Genomic DNA, 17,626 nt, shown 5'->3' on the forward strand with positions numbered 1-17,626 from the left:
CTCCGCGAGCGAACTCACCTCACCTCAGTAACTATAGAAAAATAGACAAATATAGTGCAAAATATAAACAGCAGATATAAATTCTCAAAACTGACACGTTTTGATCACTAAATTGAAAATAAAATAATTTTTCCTACTTTTGCTGTCTGGTGATTTCATGAGTCTCTGTTTGCGTTTTCTTCTGTCTGTATATCCTTTCTTTCATTTCTTTCTTTCTGCACTCAGGCCCAAGAATTGTCCCTTTCCATTCCCTCCCTCTTTCCTTCCTATGTCCTTAGTGCCCCCGGTGCCTCCTTCCCATGTCCTTAGTGCCCCTTCCCATGTCCTTAGGGCCCCCAGTGCCTCCTTCCCATGTCCATAGTGCCCCTTCCTGTCTTTAGGGCCCCCAATGCCTCCTTCCCATGTCTTTAGTGCCCCCAGTGCCTCCTTCCCATGTCCTTAGTGCCCCTTCCTGTCTTTAGGGCCCCCAATGCCTCCTTCCCATGTCTTTAGTGCCCCCAGTGCCTCCTTCCCATGTCCATAGTGCCCCTTCCTGTCTTTAGGGCCCCCAATGCCTCCTTCCCATGTCTTTAGTGTCCCCAGTGCCTCCTTCCCATATCCTTAGTGCCCCTTCCTGTCTTTAGTGCCCCCAGTGCCTCCTTCCCATGTCTTTAGTGCCCCCAGTGCCTCCTTCCCATGTCCTTAGTGCCCCTTCCTGTCTTTAGTGCCTCCAGTGCCTCCTTCCCATGTCTTTAGTGCCCCCAGTGCCTCCGTCCCATGTCCTTAGTGCCCCCAGTTCCGCCTTCCCATGTCCTTAGTGCCCCTTCCTGCCTTTAGTGCCCCCAGTGCATCCTTCCCATGTCTCTCTCACTGCCTTCCCACCCCCGAAGCCAGCCTGCCTGCCTGTCTACCTCTCTCCCTCCCTCCCTGGCTAAAGCCAGCCTGCTTGTCTGCCTACCACCTTCCCTCCCTTCCCCGCAAAAAAAAAAAAAAAAAAGCCTCCCTCCTTCCTTTCCACTGCTCTTATGCCCTGCCGCTGCTGCTAAAGCCGACAGAAGTCTTCTTTCCGACGTCAATTCTGACGTCAGAGAGGACATTCTGGGCCAGCCAGGCAGTGATTGGCTGGCCCAGAACGTCCTCTCCGATGTCAGCATTGACATCGGAAAGAAGACTTCCTGTCGGCTTTAGCAGTAGCAGCAGGGCGGTAAGAGAAGGGAACCCGGGGAAAGGAAGGAGGGACAGGAAATGATCGCTGTCCCGTTGTCCCCGAGTGTGTGGGGACAACGGGACAGGAGGTCTGAAAACGGACCTATGGTCATTTTAATCTTGCCGGCCCTGCGCAGACCGGCAGAAATTTCCTACGGACCGACAGTTGATGAACAGTGTTCTAGACCATAGGGTTATTTCCCTGTACCTGCATGGACTGCAGAAGAGAACCATTCCAGATTTTCCACTCCGCTTCTAGAGTACTTTACAGGCTAGCTTAGCTCCTCCCATCAGTCAGTACCCAAGCATGAAAAGACACACAGCTGTGAAGTAGAGGCACCTGTAACGACAGGCTAAACATTGTTTCTGCTTAAAACAACTAAACAGCATCCGTAACTGCCAACATAGGCTTTAAAGGAGCTCAGGAACTACTCCCAGAACAGGGTGAACATATGTACAACTACTTCCCAGCCCCTAAGGGCAGACCGGTCGCTACTAAACAAGTTGGTAACAGTAAAGGAGACTGAAATGTGACCATGAAATCTGAAAGCAGGCACAGCAAGGGCAGGGCGGGGAGTCTAGAATGTCTCACCTATCTACTGGAAAAGGTCTTACCAGTGTAAGTACATATTCTCCTTTTCCAGTGCAATAGGTGAGACATTCTAGACCAGTGTTCTTCAACTGCCGGTCCGTGAACCGGTGCTGGTCCGCATAAATTTTCTGCTGGTCCACAGGGCCGGCATGTCCATCGGGCAGAAGACAGTGTTCTTCAGCCGCCGGTCCATGGTGCGATCAACGCGGCATCTTCAGGCCGGCTCTCTGAGTGCTGCAGTGCACAAAGCCATGGGAATAGGCTCCTACGCTTGTCCTGAACTGGAAGCCTTCTCTCCGACGTCACAACGTCAGAGGGAAGGCTTCCAGATGAGGCGTGGAGGAGCCGCTGCCCACAGCTTTGTGCAATGCAGCACTCAGGGAGCCGGCCTGAAGGTGCAGCGTTGATCGCACCATGGACTGGCCTGAAAGCACAGTTACTTACCGTAACAGGTGTTATCCAGGGACAGCAGGCAGATATTCTTGACTGATGGGTGACGGCACCGACGGAGCCCCGGTACGGACAATTATAGAGTGATTGCACTCTAAGAACTTTAGAAAGTTCTAGCTCGGCCGCACCGCGCACGCGCGAGTGCCTTCCCGCCCGACAGAGGCGTGCGGTCCCTCAGTTAGTATAAGCCAGCTAAGAAGCCAACCCGGGGAGGTGGGTGGGACGCAAGAATATCTGCCTGCTGTCCCTGGATAACACCTGTTACGGTAAGTAACTGTGCTTTATCCCAGGACAAGCAGGCAGCATATTCTTGACTGATGGGTGACCTCCAAGCTAACAAAAAGAGGGATGGAGGGAAGGTTGGCCATTAGGAAAACAAATTTTGCAAAACAGATTGGCCGAAGTGTCCATCCCGTCTGGAGAAAGCATCCAGACAATAATGCGATGTAAAAGTGTGAACTGAGGACCAAGTAGCAGCCTTGCAGATTTCCTCAATAGGAGTGGAACGGAGGAAAGCTACAGAAGCTGCCATTGCTCTGACTCTATGGGCCGTGACAGAACCTTCCAGTGTCAGTCCGGTCTGAGCATAACAGAATGAAATACACGCTGCCAGCCAATTAGACAACGTACGTTTAGAAACGGGACGTCCCAATTTATTTGGATCAAAGGACAGAAAAAGTTGGGGAACTGATCTGTGGGGTTTCGTACGCTCTAGATAGTAAGCCAGAGCCCTTTTACAATCCAAAGTATGTAAAGCTTGTTCTCCAGAATGAGAATGAGGTTTTGGAAAGAAAACAGGTAGAACAATGGATTGGTTGAGATGGAATTCAGAGACAACCTTAGGGAGAAACTTTGGATGTGTACGCAAAACCACCTTGTCATGGTGAAAAACCGTAAAAGGTGGATCTGCGACCAGTGCATGAAGCTCACTGACCCTCCTGGCAGAGGTAAGAGCAATAAGGAAAAGTACTTTCCAAGTGAGAAACTTGAAAGGAGAGGTAGCCAAAGGTTCAAATGGAGGCTTCATTAAGGCGGAAAGAACCACATTGAGATCCCAGATAACAGGAGGGGCTTTAAGAGGTGGTTTCACATTGAAAAGCCCTCGCATGAACCTGGACACCAGGGGATGAGCTGAGAGAAGTTTTCCATGGACTGGCTCATGAAAAGCTGCAATGGCACTGAGGTGGACTCTGATGGAAGAGGACTTAAGGCCAGAGTCAGACAAAGAAAGCAAATAATCCAACAATGTCTCCACTGCCAGAGAAGTTGGATCAAGATGATGAAGAAGACACCAGGAGGAAAATCTCATCCACTTCTGATGGTAACATTGCAGAGTGGTTGGTTTCCTGGAGGCATTCAGAATGGAACGAACAGGCTGAGATAAGAGTATCATGAGATGTCAGCCCGAGAGATACCAAGCTGTCAGGTGCAGAGACTGGAGGTTGGGATGTAGAAGGGTTTCCTGCTGTTGCGTAAGCAGAGAAGGAAACAGAGGAAGAAGAAAAGGTTCCCTGGAACTGAGTTGAAGTAGAAGGGAGAACCAATGTTGCCTGGGCCACCTCGGAGCAATCAGAATCATTGTGGCTCGTTCCCTCTTGAGCTTGAATAAGGTTCTCAACATTAGAGGCAGAGGAGGGAAGGCGTACAGGAACAGATTCGACCAGTCGAGGAGAAAAGCATCCGCTGCCAGACGGTGAGGAGAGTAAAGTCTGGAGCAGAATAGGGGCAGCTGATGATTGTGAGGGGCTGCAAAGAGGTCTATCTGAGGAGTGCCCCATTGAGTGAAGATAGACTGCAGAGTTACAGGATCGAGTGTCCACTCGTGAGGCTGGAGAATTCTGCTGAGTTTGTCCGCTAAAGAATTCTGTGCTCCCTGAATGTAGATAGCTTTCAGGAAGAGATGGTGATCTATGGCCCAATTCCAGATCTTTTGGGCTTCTTGGCATAAAAGGCGAGAGCCTGTCCCACCCTGTTTGTTGATGTAGTACATCGCAACCTGATTGTCTGTGCACAACTGAAGGACTTGAGGAAAGAGAAGATGTTGGAAGGCCTTGAGGGCATAAAACATCGCTCTGAGTTCCAGGAAATTGATTTGATGCTTCTTTTCCTGGGCTGTCCAAAGACCTTGAGTCTGGAACTCGTTCAAGTGAGCTCCCCATGCATAAAGAGAGGCGTCGGTGGTGATGACTAGTTGATGAGGAGGCTGATGGAACAGAAGACCTCTGGATAGATTTGAGGATACCAACCACCATTGAAGAGACTGACGAAGAGATGATGTCACAGATATGTGTCGTGAGCAAGGATCCGTCGCTTGGGACCACTGAGTAGCAAGGGTCCATTGAGGAGTGCGCAGGTGAAGACGTGCGAGGGGCGTGACATGAACTGTAGATGCCATGTGCCCCAAGAGTACCATCATTTGCCTGGCTGAGATGGAAGGTAGTGAAAGCACCTGCTGACATAGAGACTGAAGGGTCTGAAGACGATTGGATGGTAGGAAAGCTCTCATGAGGAGTGTGTCCAGGATCGCTCCAATGAATTGAAGTCTCTGAGTGGGGATGAGATGAGATTTGGGTAGATTGATCTCGAACCCCAGAATTCGTAGAAACAAGATGGTTTGGTTGGTGGCCAGTAGAACTGCTTGAGCGGATGTGGCCTTGATTAACCAGTCGTCCAGGTAAGGAAAGACCTGGAGGTGGTGAGAGCGTAGAAATGCCGCTACCACAATGAGACACTTGGTGAAGACCCTTGGAGAGGAGGCAAGGCCGAAGGGCAGCACCTTGTATTGGTAATGACAATGATTGATCATGAAACGGAGATACTGTCTTGAGGTTACATGGATCGGTATGTGAGTGTATGCCTCTTTGAGATCGAGGGAGCATAGCCAGTCGTTTTGATTGAGAAGAGGATAAAGGATGGCTAAAGAAAGCATCTTGAATTTTTCTTTTACCAGGTGTTTGTTGAGATCGCGGAGATCCAAAATTGGTCTGAGATCTCCTGTTTTTTTGGGGACTAGAAAATAACGGGAGTAGAATCCCTGCCCTTTTTGATCTAAAGGAACTTCTTCTATAGCGTTCAGAAAGAGGAGGGATTGGACTTCCTGAATAAGGAGGGTAGATTGAGGACTGTTCAAAGCAGACTCTTTTGGCAGACTTTGAGGCGGAAGAGTCTGAAAGTTGAGAGAGTAGCCATGGCGGATGATGTTGAGGACCCATTGGTCCGAAGTGATAACTTCCCACCGGCTGAGGAACAGAGAAAGTCGACCTCCTATAGGTTGAGGCAGGAGAGCAGGAATAGGAATACTGGCTATACTGTGGAGAATGAAGTCAAAAGGGCTGTGACTTCTGCTGAGGAGGTGGTTTCACAGGTTGCTGCTGTGGCTGCTGTCTGGGAGGCTGACGTTGTTGCTGCCTCTGACGCCTGGGTTGCTGAGCAGTGGTAGGTAATGGCCGAGCTGTGAAGCGGCGTTGATAGGCCGACTGCTGCCTATATGGTTTTGGCGGAGGAGGCTTCTTTTTATTCTTAAGCAGGGTATCCCAGCGTGTCTCATGAGCAGAGAGCTTTTGTGTGGTTGAGTCCATGGATTCCCCAAAGAGCTCATCCCCTAGGCACGGGGCGTTGGCTAACCGATCCTGATGATTAACATCAAGCTCGGATACCCGAAGCCAGGCCAGGCGACGCATAGCCACCGACATTGCTGTCGCTCTGGATGTAAGTTCAAAGGTGTCATATATGGATCTAACCATGAACTTACGTAATTGAAAAAGAGACGACAAGCAGGTATGAAAAGATTGATGTTTTCGTGAAGGAAGGTACTTTTCGAAGGAAGCCATGGTGGTAAGGAGATGCTTCAAATAAAAAGAAAAATGAAAAGCATAATTGCTAGCTCTATTTGCTAACATAGCATTTTGGTAGAGCCTCTTACCAAATTTATCCATGGCTCTACCCTCTCTGCCAGGAGGTACCGATGCATATACACTGGCTCCTGAAGATTTTTTAAGGGTGGATTCGACAAGTAAGGATTCGTGTGGAAGTTGAGGTTTGTCGAACCCAGGAATGGGAATTACCTTATATAGAGAATCCAGTTTACGTGGGGCCCCTGGGACAGTTAAAGGAGTCTCTAAATTCTTATAGAAAGTCTCCCTCAAGATGTCATGAAGAGGGAGTTTCAAAAATTCCTTTGGAGGCTGGTCAAAATCAAGGGCATCCAAAAAAGCTTTGGACTTTTTGGATTCAGCCTCCAAAGGAATGGACAAGGAGTCACACATCTCTTTCAAAAAGCAGGAGAAAGAGGAAGTGACCTGTTTGGAGGATGGGTCAGGGACAGCCGAATCCTCCTCCTCTGAGGAACATTCGCCTTCAGAAAGAAAGGGTTCCTCTGAGTCTCCCCACAGATCAGGATCCCTGACATGGGAAGCATGGTCCCGAGACTCAGGTGTCGATGATTGTAAGTGTCGGGTTTTGCGCACCGACTTACCCGACCTCATCGATATCGAGTCAGGAGATGTTATCGGTCGCACCGGTGCCGAAGTCTGTACCGATTGATGGTGAGCTCTCGGCTCCGGTGCAAGAACTGGCATCGATACCGATGAGGTTAGTTGAAGCGGTACCGAAATAGTGGAAGCAGGTAACATAGGCTGTTCCACAATCGGTACCGGTAGCTCGGTGCGGGCCGGCACCGGAAGGTTCGGAGCCAGGATAGCAGGGAGGAGCTGTTTCAATTGGTCCCTAAGCTGCACCTGAAGGATGGCCGTGATGCGGTCATCAAGGGATGGCACCGGTACCGCCTTTTTCTTCTGCGGTACCTGCGGTGCCGCTCGACGCCCCGGAGATGAGGAGCCCGATGTCGAGGGACTCACCTCTATAGGGGCGGAGCGCTTCCGCTGGCGTCTCACAGTCGGCAGGATTGGACTCACTGCACTCGAGACCGGAGGACGCTCCAGCGGGGAAGGCTTCTTAGCCGGCTTACCTGACTGGTGAGACGCCGGTGCGGAATCACGCGGCGTCGAAGAAGAGGGTGCCGACTGAATCGGTGCCGAAGCTGGAGTCGATGGAACGGGGTCGGACATCTCGGCACCGAAGAGTAATCGCTGCTGGATTTGGCGATTTTTTAATGTCCGTTTTTTTAGAGTGGCACAGCAGGTGCAAGTAGAGGCCTGATGCTCAGGACCCAAACACTGTAAACACCAGTTGTGTGGGTCCGTGAGAGATATAGGCCGAGCACACCGCTGGCACTTTTTAAAACCCGGTTGAGGGGGCATGAAAGGGAAAACGGCTTCAGCCAAATCGAAGGCCGAGGCTTCGATGGTGGCAGAAGGCCCCGCCGGGGAAAGATCAAATTAAAGAAAAAATTAAGGATTTTTTTTTTTTTTTTTTTTTTACAAAATAGAAAAAAGAAAAGAAATAAGGTAAATAGTCAAAAGTTTACGCGAGCGGGAAGGCAAAGAGAAAAAAGTTTCAACAGCCGTTGAAAAACGCATCTTCTTAGCTCCGCGGAAACTAAGAAACTGAGGGACCGCGCGCCTCTGTCGGGCGGGAAGGCACTCGCGCGTGCGCGGTGCGGCCGAGCTAGAACTTTCTAAAGTTCTTAGAGTGCAATCACTCTATAATTGTCCGTACCGGGGCTCCGTCGGTGCCGTCACCCATCAGTCAAGAATATGCTGCCTGCTTGTCCTGGGATAAGATAACACCGGGGGGGGGGGAGCAGGCCAGAAGACAAGGCACAGCATTTAGTCTGCTGCCTGTTCAGGAAGAAATGCATTTGTTTCTTTTCCTCTGGGGTTGTCCTGCATTTGCATGGGGTTATCTGTTTTCTGGTAGGAATGAATGTTGAAAAGCATACAGTGTGCTTTGTGTATTTTAATTTTGTGGTTAACCATTAAGTGTTGATCCGGCGGCCATCTTCTATTTTTAGCTATCTTTTTTTCAACTTCTCCCTGCTTCTTCAAATTTTGAATTTTTGCAAGGAAAATTGCTGGGATGGAGTCCTCAGGGTCCCCTAATGTGGATTCATGTAAAATTTATGCAAATTTGTTGGTTTTGGAGCATCTGTGCACCACGTGCTGCGCAGCGGGGGCGGTAACTTTGGGTTCAGCCTCCCCTGCGCAGAAGCAGGTAATAACATGCTCAGCTAGCCTGTTGGGGCGGCTGCCTTTATTGTCAGGACTTGGGTTTGCACCTTTGGCCAGCTGCGAGACGGACCCTCCGAAGCCTAAGAAGCACAATTCTAAGTCATCTAAGGGCGATTCTATGCCCCAGGGTCCAGATGCCTTCTCGGAATTCATGGAATTTTTGTGGTCTGAGTTTCAATCCAGAGGTCCGGCTGCTGGATGTTCATCAGTTACCCATACGGCGTCGCAAAGAGCTGGAGAAGAGACAGCTGAGGGGAAATATGATTGAAGTCTACAAAATCCTGAGTGGAGCAGAACAGGTACAAGTGGATCAATTTTTTGCTCCGTCAAAAATTACAAAGACTAGGGGACATTCGAAGTTACAAGGAAATACTTTTAAAACCAATAGGAGGAAAAAATTTTAAGAGTGGATAGCATAGCTGGTTTTAAGAAAGGTTTGGACAAGTTCCTGGAGGAAAGACAGGAGGAAGCCACTGCTTGTCCTGTATTGGTCAGCACAAACCAAGGAGAAATAACCCCAAGGAAATCACAGAGAAAAGAGTCCAAGAAAAACCAAAAAAACACTTTGGAGAGATGATGATCCTGAAATGGACTTTAATGGGGGAAACTAAGTTCCAAATATGCAATAAAAATTCAAGTTCCAAATATACAATAAAATAATCCACTTATATAATAAAAATCCACATACAAATTAAAGGAACTAGTCTGCTTGTGGCGCAGGACCCAACACGGTCCACGTTTCGACAAAATGTCTTCTTCAGGGGTCCCTAAGAGTCCTATGTTGATCAATGTGGAAAAAACAGATATGTGGAGCAGCAAACACTACTGGAAACAAAGGCAATCTATTGAACTTCAATGGAATCTACTGAAGTTAAGTTTCCCTATCTTTTGTAAACTGTTTGAAACAATGGTTAGTTTCATTGATAAGGAAGGTGAGTGAGGTGTGCAAGACTGGAAAAGAATAGAGGGAGGACCTGTTCTTTACAGACTGGAGTCAAATGTAATTTCCAGTATGCCTCTGACACTGATTTCTGATTACCTTAACTATCTGTGCACCTGGACCCACTGTCCATCCTAAGCATCAGACATTAACACATCTTAGCACCTCTTCGCACCTCTTTTACTGCCAGATCCTCTAAGCACTGATTTAATTTAGGCTGGCTAAGGCTGTTTACAATGACATTCCTTAAGGTCAGACACGAATGATATGATCTCCTTTGCTAACATTGGTAAGGCCAGCAAGTTAAGGCAGGGCATTGTCTAAATCCAAGCAAATCAAGTCACACAGCTGGGACTTCCTAGCTAAGAGCTATTCTACATACACACACTGTTTTGCCCCCTTCGGGGAGCAGGCTGTTTCTGTTGAAGTGTGTGTAATATTGCTTTTAACATATATGCAGATTACTGCAACTATGCCTTTAAAGACTAAGCTCCTCCAGCTCCCCCTGTGTATTGTGAGAATGCTTTCTAGTGTTGTTGACACTCTAGCACACTGGGCTGGAAACTTTTGTTATTTTCTGCTGCTCTTTTAGCCTTTTGGTTAGAGCTACAGCCTTAGCATACAGAGGTTGTAGATTTAATCCCAGCGCTGCTCCTTGTGACCCTGGACAAGTAATGTAATGTAATGTAATTTATTTCTTATATACCGCTAAATTCCGATTAGGATTCTAAGCGGTTTACAGAAAATAGACAATAGGGTGCATTGAAATAAGTAATATAGGTTAACAGAGAAATAAACATTAAAGGATACAATAAAAATAAGATAAATAAATAAAGAATAGGTACTTTGAAAGTCACTTAATCCTCCATTGTCCCAGGTATACTAGGTAGATTATGAGCCTGCCAGGACAGATAGGGAAAAATGTTCAAGTACTTGAATGTAAAACCACTTAGATCATCTCCATTGATAGGCGGTATATAAATAATAAATAAACCTGGAAACTTGTTTCAGCAACCACATGGATTGCAGAGAGCACTATCCCATTAAAAGTCTTTTCACCCTTAGTACTGTTAAATCTCTAAAATCACAATATTATCCTCAGCAAGTAGCTGAAATACCCCTCCCAATCCCATAGGCAGGGAATTACACTGATAATAATAATAATCAACTTATATACCGCAGGGCCTTGAAGTTCTATGCGGTTTACAAAAGATTAAAAATACAATTGATTGAAAAAAATAGGTGATCAAATGATTAGAAATAAGACTATAGGGGGTCTAAGTAAATTGCTAAACTTACAATATCCGTACAAGCTAATTACCCAGATATTTGAGGAATAGATGTGTCTTTAAATGTCTCCTAAATTCCACATAGGAATTAGAAAGCATGATCATCAGTAATCATCAGTGCAGACATGAAAACTGCCAATCAAGTGGAGAAGGCTTCATCTAAGGCAAGGCAGATATTGGGTTGTATCAATAGAAGTTTCATCAGCCGAAAGCCTGAAGTCATGATGCCGTTGTACAGGGCCACGGTGAGACCTCATCTGGAGTACTGTGTGTAATTCTGGAGGCCACATTACAGTAAAGATGTGCGCAGAATTGAATCGGTTCAGCGGACGACCACCAGGATGATCTCGGGGCTCAAGGGTCTCTCGTACGAAGAGAGACTGAACAAATTGCAGCTCTACACTCTCGAGGAACGTAGGGAGAGGTGAGACATGATCGAAACATTTAAGTACCTCACGGGACGTGTCGAAGTGGAAGATGATATTTTCTTTCTCAAGGGACCCTCGGCCACAAGAGGGCACCCGCTCAAACTCAGGGGCGGAAAATTTCATGGCGACACCAGAAAGTATTTCTTCACAGAGAGAGTGGTTGATCATTGGAACAAGCTTCCAGTGCAGGTGATCGAGGCAGACAGCGTGCCAGACTTTAAGAATAAATGGGATACCCATGTGGGATCCCTACGAGGGTCAAGATAAGGAAATTGGGTCATTAGGGCATAGACAGGGGGTGGGTAAGCAGAGTGGGCAGACTTGATGGGCTGTAGCCCTTTTCTGCCGTCATCTTCTATGTTTCTATGATCAAATGTTCCAGGTTCTTGCCCCATAATGCCACTTGGTATGACTGTTGACCGGAATGAACCATCTACATAACAAAAGATATTGATATTTTTTGAATTTGCAACTTCTGACAGGCAGAAAGACTAAATTCAAATGTGAGTTTCTCCTGTATTTATTGGTTGCAAAAGAGAAGAGCTCAATTATACATTTAGAAGTTACACCAAACAAAGCCTTGAAACAAACACAACCAAACTTGAACTTCACCCACATTTCCACTGGAAACCAATGCAATTTCCGATAAGACGGTATTACATGGTTGTATTTCTTCAGCCCAAAAATCAATCTGACTGCTGCATTCTGAACCATGCGCAGTCGCTGCATATTCCTCTTGTGGTATGCAGCCTATGCCTGCTAGGCGTGTCCCCAGAACAGAGCCTAGTTTAAAGGTAAACCCTTCCCATAGTGATTCATGTAAACCTCTTTTTGATTCATCTGGTGCTGTTTCTTCCTTGAACTCTAGAGGGAGTCAGAGAGCACAGGTGCAGGGCACCCATTACCCTCTCATCTCTAGGATTGCTGACAGGAAATCCTTCTCACCTGAGGGTTGGGGGCGGGGCTGCAAACTGCTTGCTCAGAGAACAAAGCTCCTGAAGAGTCATTTAAAAGGAGGAGAGGCACAGAACAGGCAGTAGTGCCCAGGGCTGGGAGATCCTGATAGCGGTCAACCACCAGAATGTATGGAGCTGGTGGAAGTTGGAGAGGAAGCACCTTTCAGTGTGAATGAGGAACCTCAGGCTATGGAACTTGACCTGGAGCCAACTGCTGCACCAGTGAGATTCTTCCCATGAAAGTTTGCTGCATGGAAGGCAAGCCGCTCGTGGTATCTAAGTGAGTAGCTGTGTCCTTGCTGTGTGAATGACTTAAGTTTATGCTAAGCCCTGTGGGAGCTATGGAAGCCAGAAGCTCCAGAAGATTGAAAGGACTTATTTGAGTTTGGTTTTTTTTCTTTTTCTCTTTTGAGAGAAAAGGACCGTAGCCAGCTCAGGCAGTGGGGGTTCGCCTCACGTAATTTAGTGGTGGGATAGTGGGCCTTTTTGACAGTTTGTCACCACGTGAAGCGTACTGCCTGACCAGTATTCAAGCTGCTGGAATAGTCACACCCGTAGCTCTGACTAATGCTGTAATAGTCAAAGTTCAAAGACTGTTTGTGTTTTGAATGTTTTTTTTTCATTGCATGGAAATAAGTATGGGCTGAAGCCAACAGCCTAAGTGTTGAGAAAGACTTGAACTTTGGGACAGTTTGCTGTTTTGGGTTTTTTTTCTTTTACTGTTGTTTTGGGACTATTTGCAAACGCAGAGAAACATCCTGACAAAACTTTGTTTATTGCAAGTGAAAGAATAAATCCTGAGTTTTTGTTTAAGAAACTATACTTACCTGGTGTGGCAGTATTTTTCTTCCGCTATTTTTTCTTGTGCAGCTCACCGCAGCTCACAAGAGCACAATTTTCTTGTCCCAGCCGCTCAGGGCCCATTGTCCTGAGACAATTGGTGACACTCTGAGATATTGCCAAATAGGCAATTTTACAATAATCAAGCTGACTTAGTATAAGAGACTACACCAAAATTCTGAATGATGAAACATCAAAATATGCCCTAATAGATCCAAAGAGTAAAGAAGCCTTTTCTGACCAAAGAATCCACCTGATTCTTCATAGTCAGGTCTTGATCCAGTATTATACCCAATATCTTAATAGTTGATTGGACATGGTAGCTAAATTTATTTATGATCAGAGATGTCTCAGTATCATATGGGCATGGAGAAGCCACAAAAAACTTTGTTTTTGCTGAATTAAGTTTAATTTGAATTCAGTCATCCACTGTTCCAGGTAGAGGGTTTGACGTTGGCAAGAGCCACAATTGTGTACAAGCAATAAACTTGAGTTAATTTTTTTTGTTGTTTTAAATCTTTTTTAAAGATTTGCTTAAAGAATTGAGAGTCCAGCTGGTTACATTCTGAGACTGCAGTGCAGAAAGGATTTAACTGATAATATCCCCATTCTATAGCAGGTCACCTAAATATGCCTTTTGTGTGCTAAAATTTATAGAATGCTAACATTTATGTCTTAAGGGCCAGATTATATATAGGACGCCTATATTAGCGCCCTAATTCAGCACCGGTCCCAATACAAATCCCTGTGGCACTCCACTATTTACCTTTCTCCATTGAGAAAATTGACCGTTTAACGCTACCCTCTGTTTTCTATCTAACTAATTCCTAATCCACAACTGAACATGCCCCTATCCCATGAATCTTTAATTTTCTCAGGAGCTTCTCATGAGGTACTTTGTTAAAAGTTTTCTGAAATCTAGATACACATCAACCGGCTCACGTTTATCCACATATTTATTCACTCCTTCAAAGAAGTCAAGAAAATTGGTGAGACAATATCTTCCTCGGTTGAACCCATGCTGACTCTGTCCCATTAAACCATCTTTGTCCATGTGTTCCACAATTTTTTTTTTTTATCACTGTTTCCACTATTTTGCCCAGCACGGAAGTCAGGCTTACCAGTCTGTAATTAACTGGATCTCCACTAGAAACCTTAAAAAAAAAAAAAATCAACATAACATTGGCCGCTCCTCCTCCCATTGAGGGGGGGGATAAGACATCATTTAACTCTGAATCTGAGAGGGTCAGAGGGGACCTCTAAATCCCGACACCCTTGAGCCTTTGATCTCACCCTCCTCCCCCCCCCAGGAGAACCATAGGGTCCCACCACTGGCAAGCCAACTCCGTTTTGATTAGATTGTAAGCTCTATCAAACAGGGATTGCCTCTTACTTGTTTAATATATAGTATGTCTAGCAGCACTATACAAATAAGTAGAAATAGAAGTAGTAAGCTTCCTTCTGGACCCCTTGGGTAAGGTTCTGAAATAAAAAAAAGCCCTAGAGTCCCCAGGCAGCACTATCAAGGATCCTACCCCTAAGCAAGTAAACTCAAGGTGGGAGGGGGAAGACAAAGCCCCCCCACCCTTCCCCCTGAGTCATGAAGGGAGCTGTGGAGAATCCTGCTGCTAAGAAACAGCAGAAGTAAAGTCAAGTTGTGACAAAATAGCTACTGTTCCCACTGAGGTAGATCCCAGTGTCTTAAGAACAGGGAAGAGAAGCCACAACAGCTGAAGCGAACCTCTGCCTCTTTGTAAATGGTCATTTACAAAGACAGAAACTATCTATCACAGGAGAGACAAATAGAACTGGCAAATGATCTGCCAGCTGGTAGGCATGCCCAGCCATATGGTCAGCATGTACAGGTTTTCCCATCTGCTCAAGTCAACTCGGGCCTGAGGTTCCGACATCTCTGCCATTACCCCTACTCTGTCAAGTATGCTACGAATTTTATTTTTTTCTACAAGGCTATTTGAATATTGGCTTTATTTTTATCCAATAATAGGTTTATGCCCTGCACCAGGGAATAAAATTAAGCCAGGCAAAACTGATTAGGATATTTTTTAAACTTATACCTGTGAACTGCAGCTAGCCCAGGAAAGGGGGAGTGGAGGGGATTACTCCCAAACAGAGGGGGCAGGCAAAGAGTAGTGGGAGGATGGGGTTCCACACACCTCAGGCAAGGTCTTATAGGACCGGGTCACAAGCATCACTCAAGTGTAACTGGGGGAAGCAGAGCCAGGCTCCACACTCAGTTAGGCTTGGGGACTGGATTAACGTAGGCTCAAACAAGCTGAACAGCCACAGCCACAGCCAGCAGAACATTGACCAGGACCACCAGGCAGCATGACCTACCATCTGCTGACAGAGAAAATACTGGATCTTTCCAAGGTTACAGGTAAAGCACAACCTTTTTTCTCTACCTCCATTTGATCGTAGGAGGGGATAACATCCACTTGTGTAAAAAACGGTTTAGCTACATGCCAAGGAAATTCAATTTTTCTTAATTAACCTTTCTTTCCATACAGTTTAATTAGGAATTGCATTGCCAACAACACACATACGAGGGCTGTTCAAAAAGTATCAGACCTTTATTCATAAAAAAAAATTTGTATTTAGATACAACAATCTTATACTAATCTCCTTCAAAGTAGTCCCCTTGGGCTGCCACACACTTCTTCCAATGGTTCTGCCACTGTCAGAAGCAGCGCTGAACGCCTCTTTTGAGATTGCTCACAACTGGTCCATCATATTCTGCATGATGTCTTTTCTTGACTAAAATCTGGTCCCTTTCAGGGACATTTTCAGCTTGGGGAAAAGCCAGAAGTCACATGGAGCCATGTAGGGAGCCTGAGGAATCACAGGTGTGTTGTGTTTGACCAGGAAACTCCGTATCAAATGTGAAGAATGGGCAGGTGTGTCATCGTGATGGAACTGCCAATTGCCCGCAGGTCTGGTCGTTTGCGTCTCACAGCATTACAAAGGTGATATAGAACCTCTTGGTAGTACCCCTTGGTGATTCAACGTTACTCTCCACTGATGTAAGGCCATCTCTGAAGCAGTTGTACCACTCCTTTATCTGTGTGGTGCTCCCATTGCTTCGTCCCCGAAGGCCTGTTGAATCTTGTGGATCGTTTCCATTTAAGAATCGTCAAGCTTTACACAAAATTTAATGCAATAGCATTGTTAAATTTTTTTTCTGTCATTTTGTCAAAAATGAAAATCGGACGGTGCTCACTTACACTTTCTCACTCATTGGTGGTGTGCTGGCGACTGACAGCTTCTGTAGGCAGGAAAAAATTCAAGCATGCGCATTAGGGTCGCCTACATACGTGCACCAAACCATGCCTCCCTAGCTTTATTTTTTTATGCAAAAAAAATTAAAGTCTGATACTTTTTGAACAACCTTCATATGCAGATTTTTTTACCATGTTACAATGGATAGGATATTGCAGCCTTTTACAGTTTTACCTTTTCTAACAGCCTCCTCTCTTCCTTCTGACCATCTCTCTCGAGCTTCTCTTCCTCTGCAAGCATGGAGGGAGTTAGGATCATCTCTCCTTCAACTATCTCTGCATGAAAAAACCCAAAATATTTCTATTTTAACCTTCAACAATTTTTATTGATGACTTCACAAATATTACATGGAACAGAATATACCAGATAGCCCTAGTCATCCTTTTGTACAGTATGCCACAAGACCTCCCACCCTCCACCCACCAAACAGTGAGCATTTATGGTGATACAGCATATAGAGACATCAAAACAGAGCATGAAACAACAAACCATAAAGACCATCAAAGAGCATGTCAAGACAGTACAAAATACAGAACCCGATCCAACCCATAGGGATAGGGAGGTGTGCTACTCATACCAACCCCCCCCCCAACCCCACCTCAGTACTGTCAAACATCAAAATCATCACCACCTAGGTACAGATCCCTCCCCCCTCTAAACCCCTCCCCAACCACTCGAACTGTGGGGATCACAGAATAACCCATCAGCAATTACACACATAATAGATACAGGGGTCCTTTTATCAAGCCGCGCTAGTGGGGTTAGCGCATCGGACATTTCATCACGAGCTAACCCACGCGGCCGGCTAAAAAATTAATGGCTGCTCAATGCAGGCGTTAGCGGCTAGCACGACAGGCGGTTTAACGTGCAATATTATGCGCGTTAAACCCCTACCGCAGCTTGATAAAAGGACCCCACAGTCTTTCACATATCTAATTCATTCGAGATCAAGTTCTGAGCCCTATGAGGCAAGGATTGTATGTACGGCTCCCAGGTCTGCATAAACCGTTGTTTTCGGCGAGGAGCTGAGCAAGCCTCCTGAGCCTCATATGTCAACAATAGATGAAATTGATTTCTCCAATGCACAAAACCAAGCGGAGAGTCCTTCAGCCAGTACTGTAATATACATTTATGTCCTACCATATAAGCTTTATGGAACAATGAGCATCTCCCAACCCTATATACCTGACATCAACCTGCCTGACCAAAGATAACTCCTCTGGGTGAGCTAAATTTCCATTTAATCTAATCCTCCATTTTAGGGTCATAACAGTACTGCACCTCCAACTCACACTTTAGTTGATAAAATGCATTAACTTCCATCATTTTATAGTGCCTCCCAAACATTTACAAAAAAAACAAACAACCTTTCATATATGGATACAAGCCCTGTTCATAGCTGGAGTACTGGGAAAACAAATAACGTGCTGTAGTTCAGCAGATAGAGAAATAGTACTGTGGTCTCCAAATATCAAACCATTGTGAACCTAAGAACATATACATAGCCATCAGTTTCAGCAT

At 45.9% G+C, this 17,626-nt stretch overlaps 1 protein-coding gene across 4 annotated transcripts in view; it reads right to left on the reverse strand.

Moving 5' to 3' along the window:
- Positions 1 to 17,626, reverse strand: part of HELLS (helicase, lymphoid specific) — a 258,918-nt gene that overhangs the window by 218,900 nt on the left and 22,392 nt on the right. For all 4 annotated transcript variants that reach the window (XM_033943358.1, XM_033943360.1, XM_033943361.1 and 1 more), the window contains exon 2: positions 16,280 to 16,380. In XM_033943358.1, the coding sequence (XP_033799249.1) occupies positions 16,280 to 16,380 (101 nt within the window). The remainder of the gene's footprint in view (positions 1 to 16,279; positions 16,381 to 17,626) is intronic.

Source organism: Geotrypetes seraphini, chromosome 4, assembly GCF_902459505.1.
Source record: "Geotrypetes seraphini chromosome 4, aGeoSer1.1, whole genome shotgun sequence".
NCBI lineage: Eukaryota > Metazoa > Chordata > Amphibia > Gymnophiona > Dermophiidae > Geotrypetes > Geotrypetes seraphini.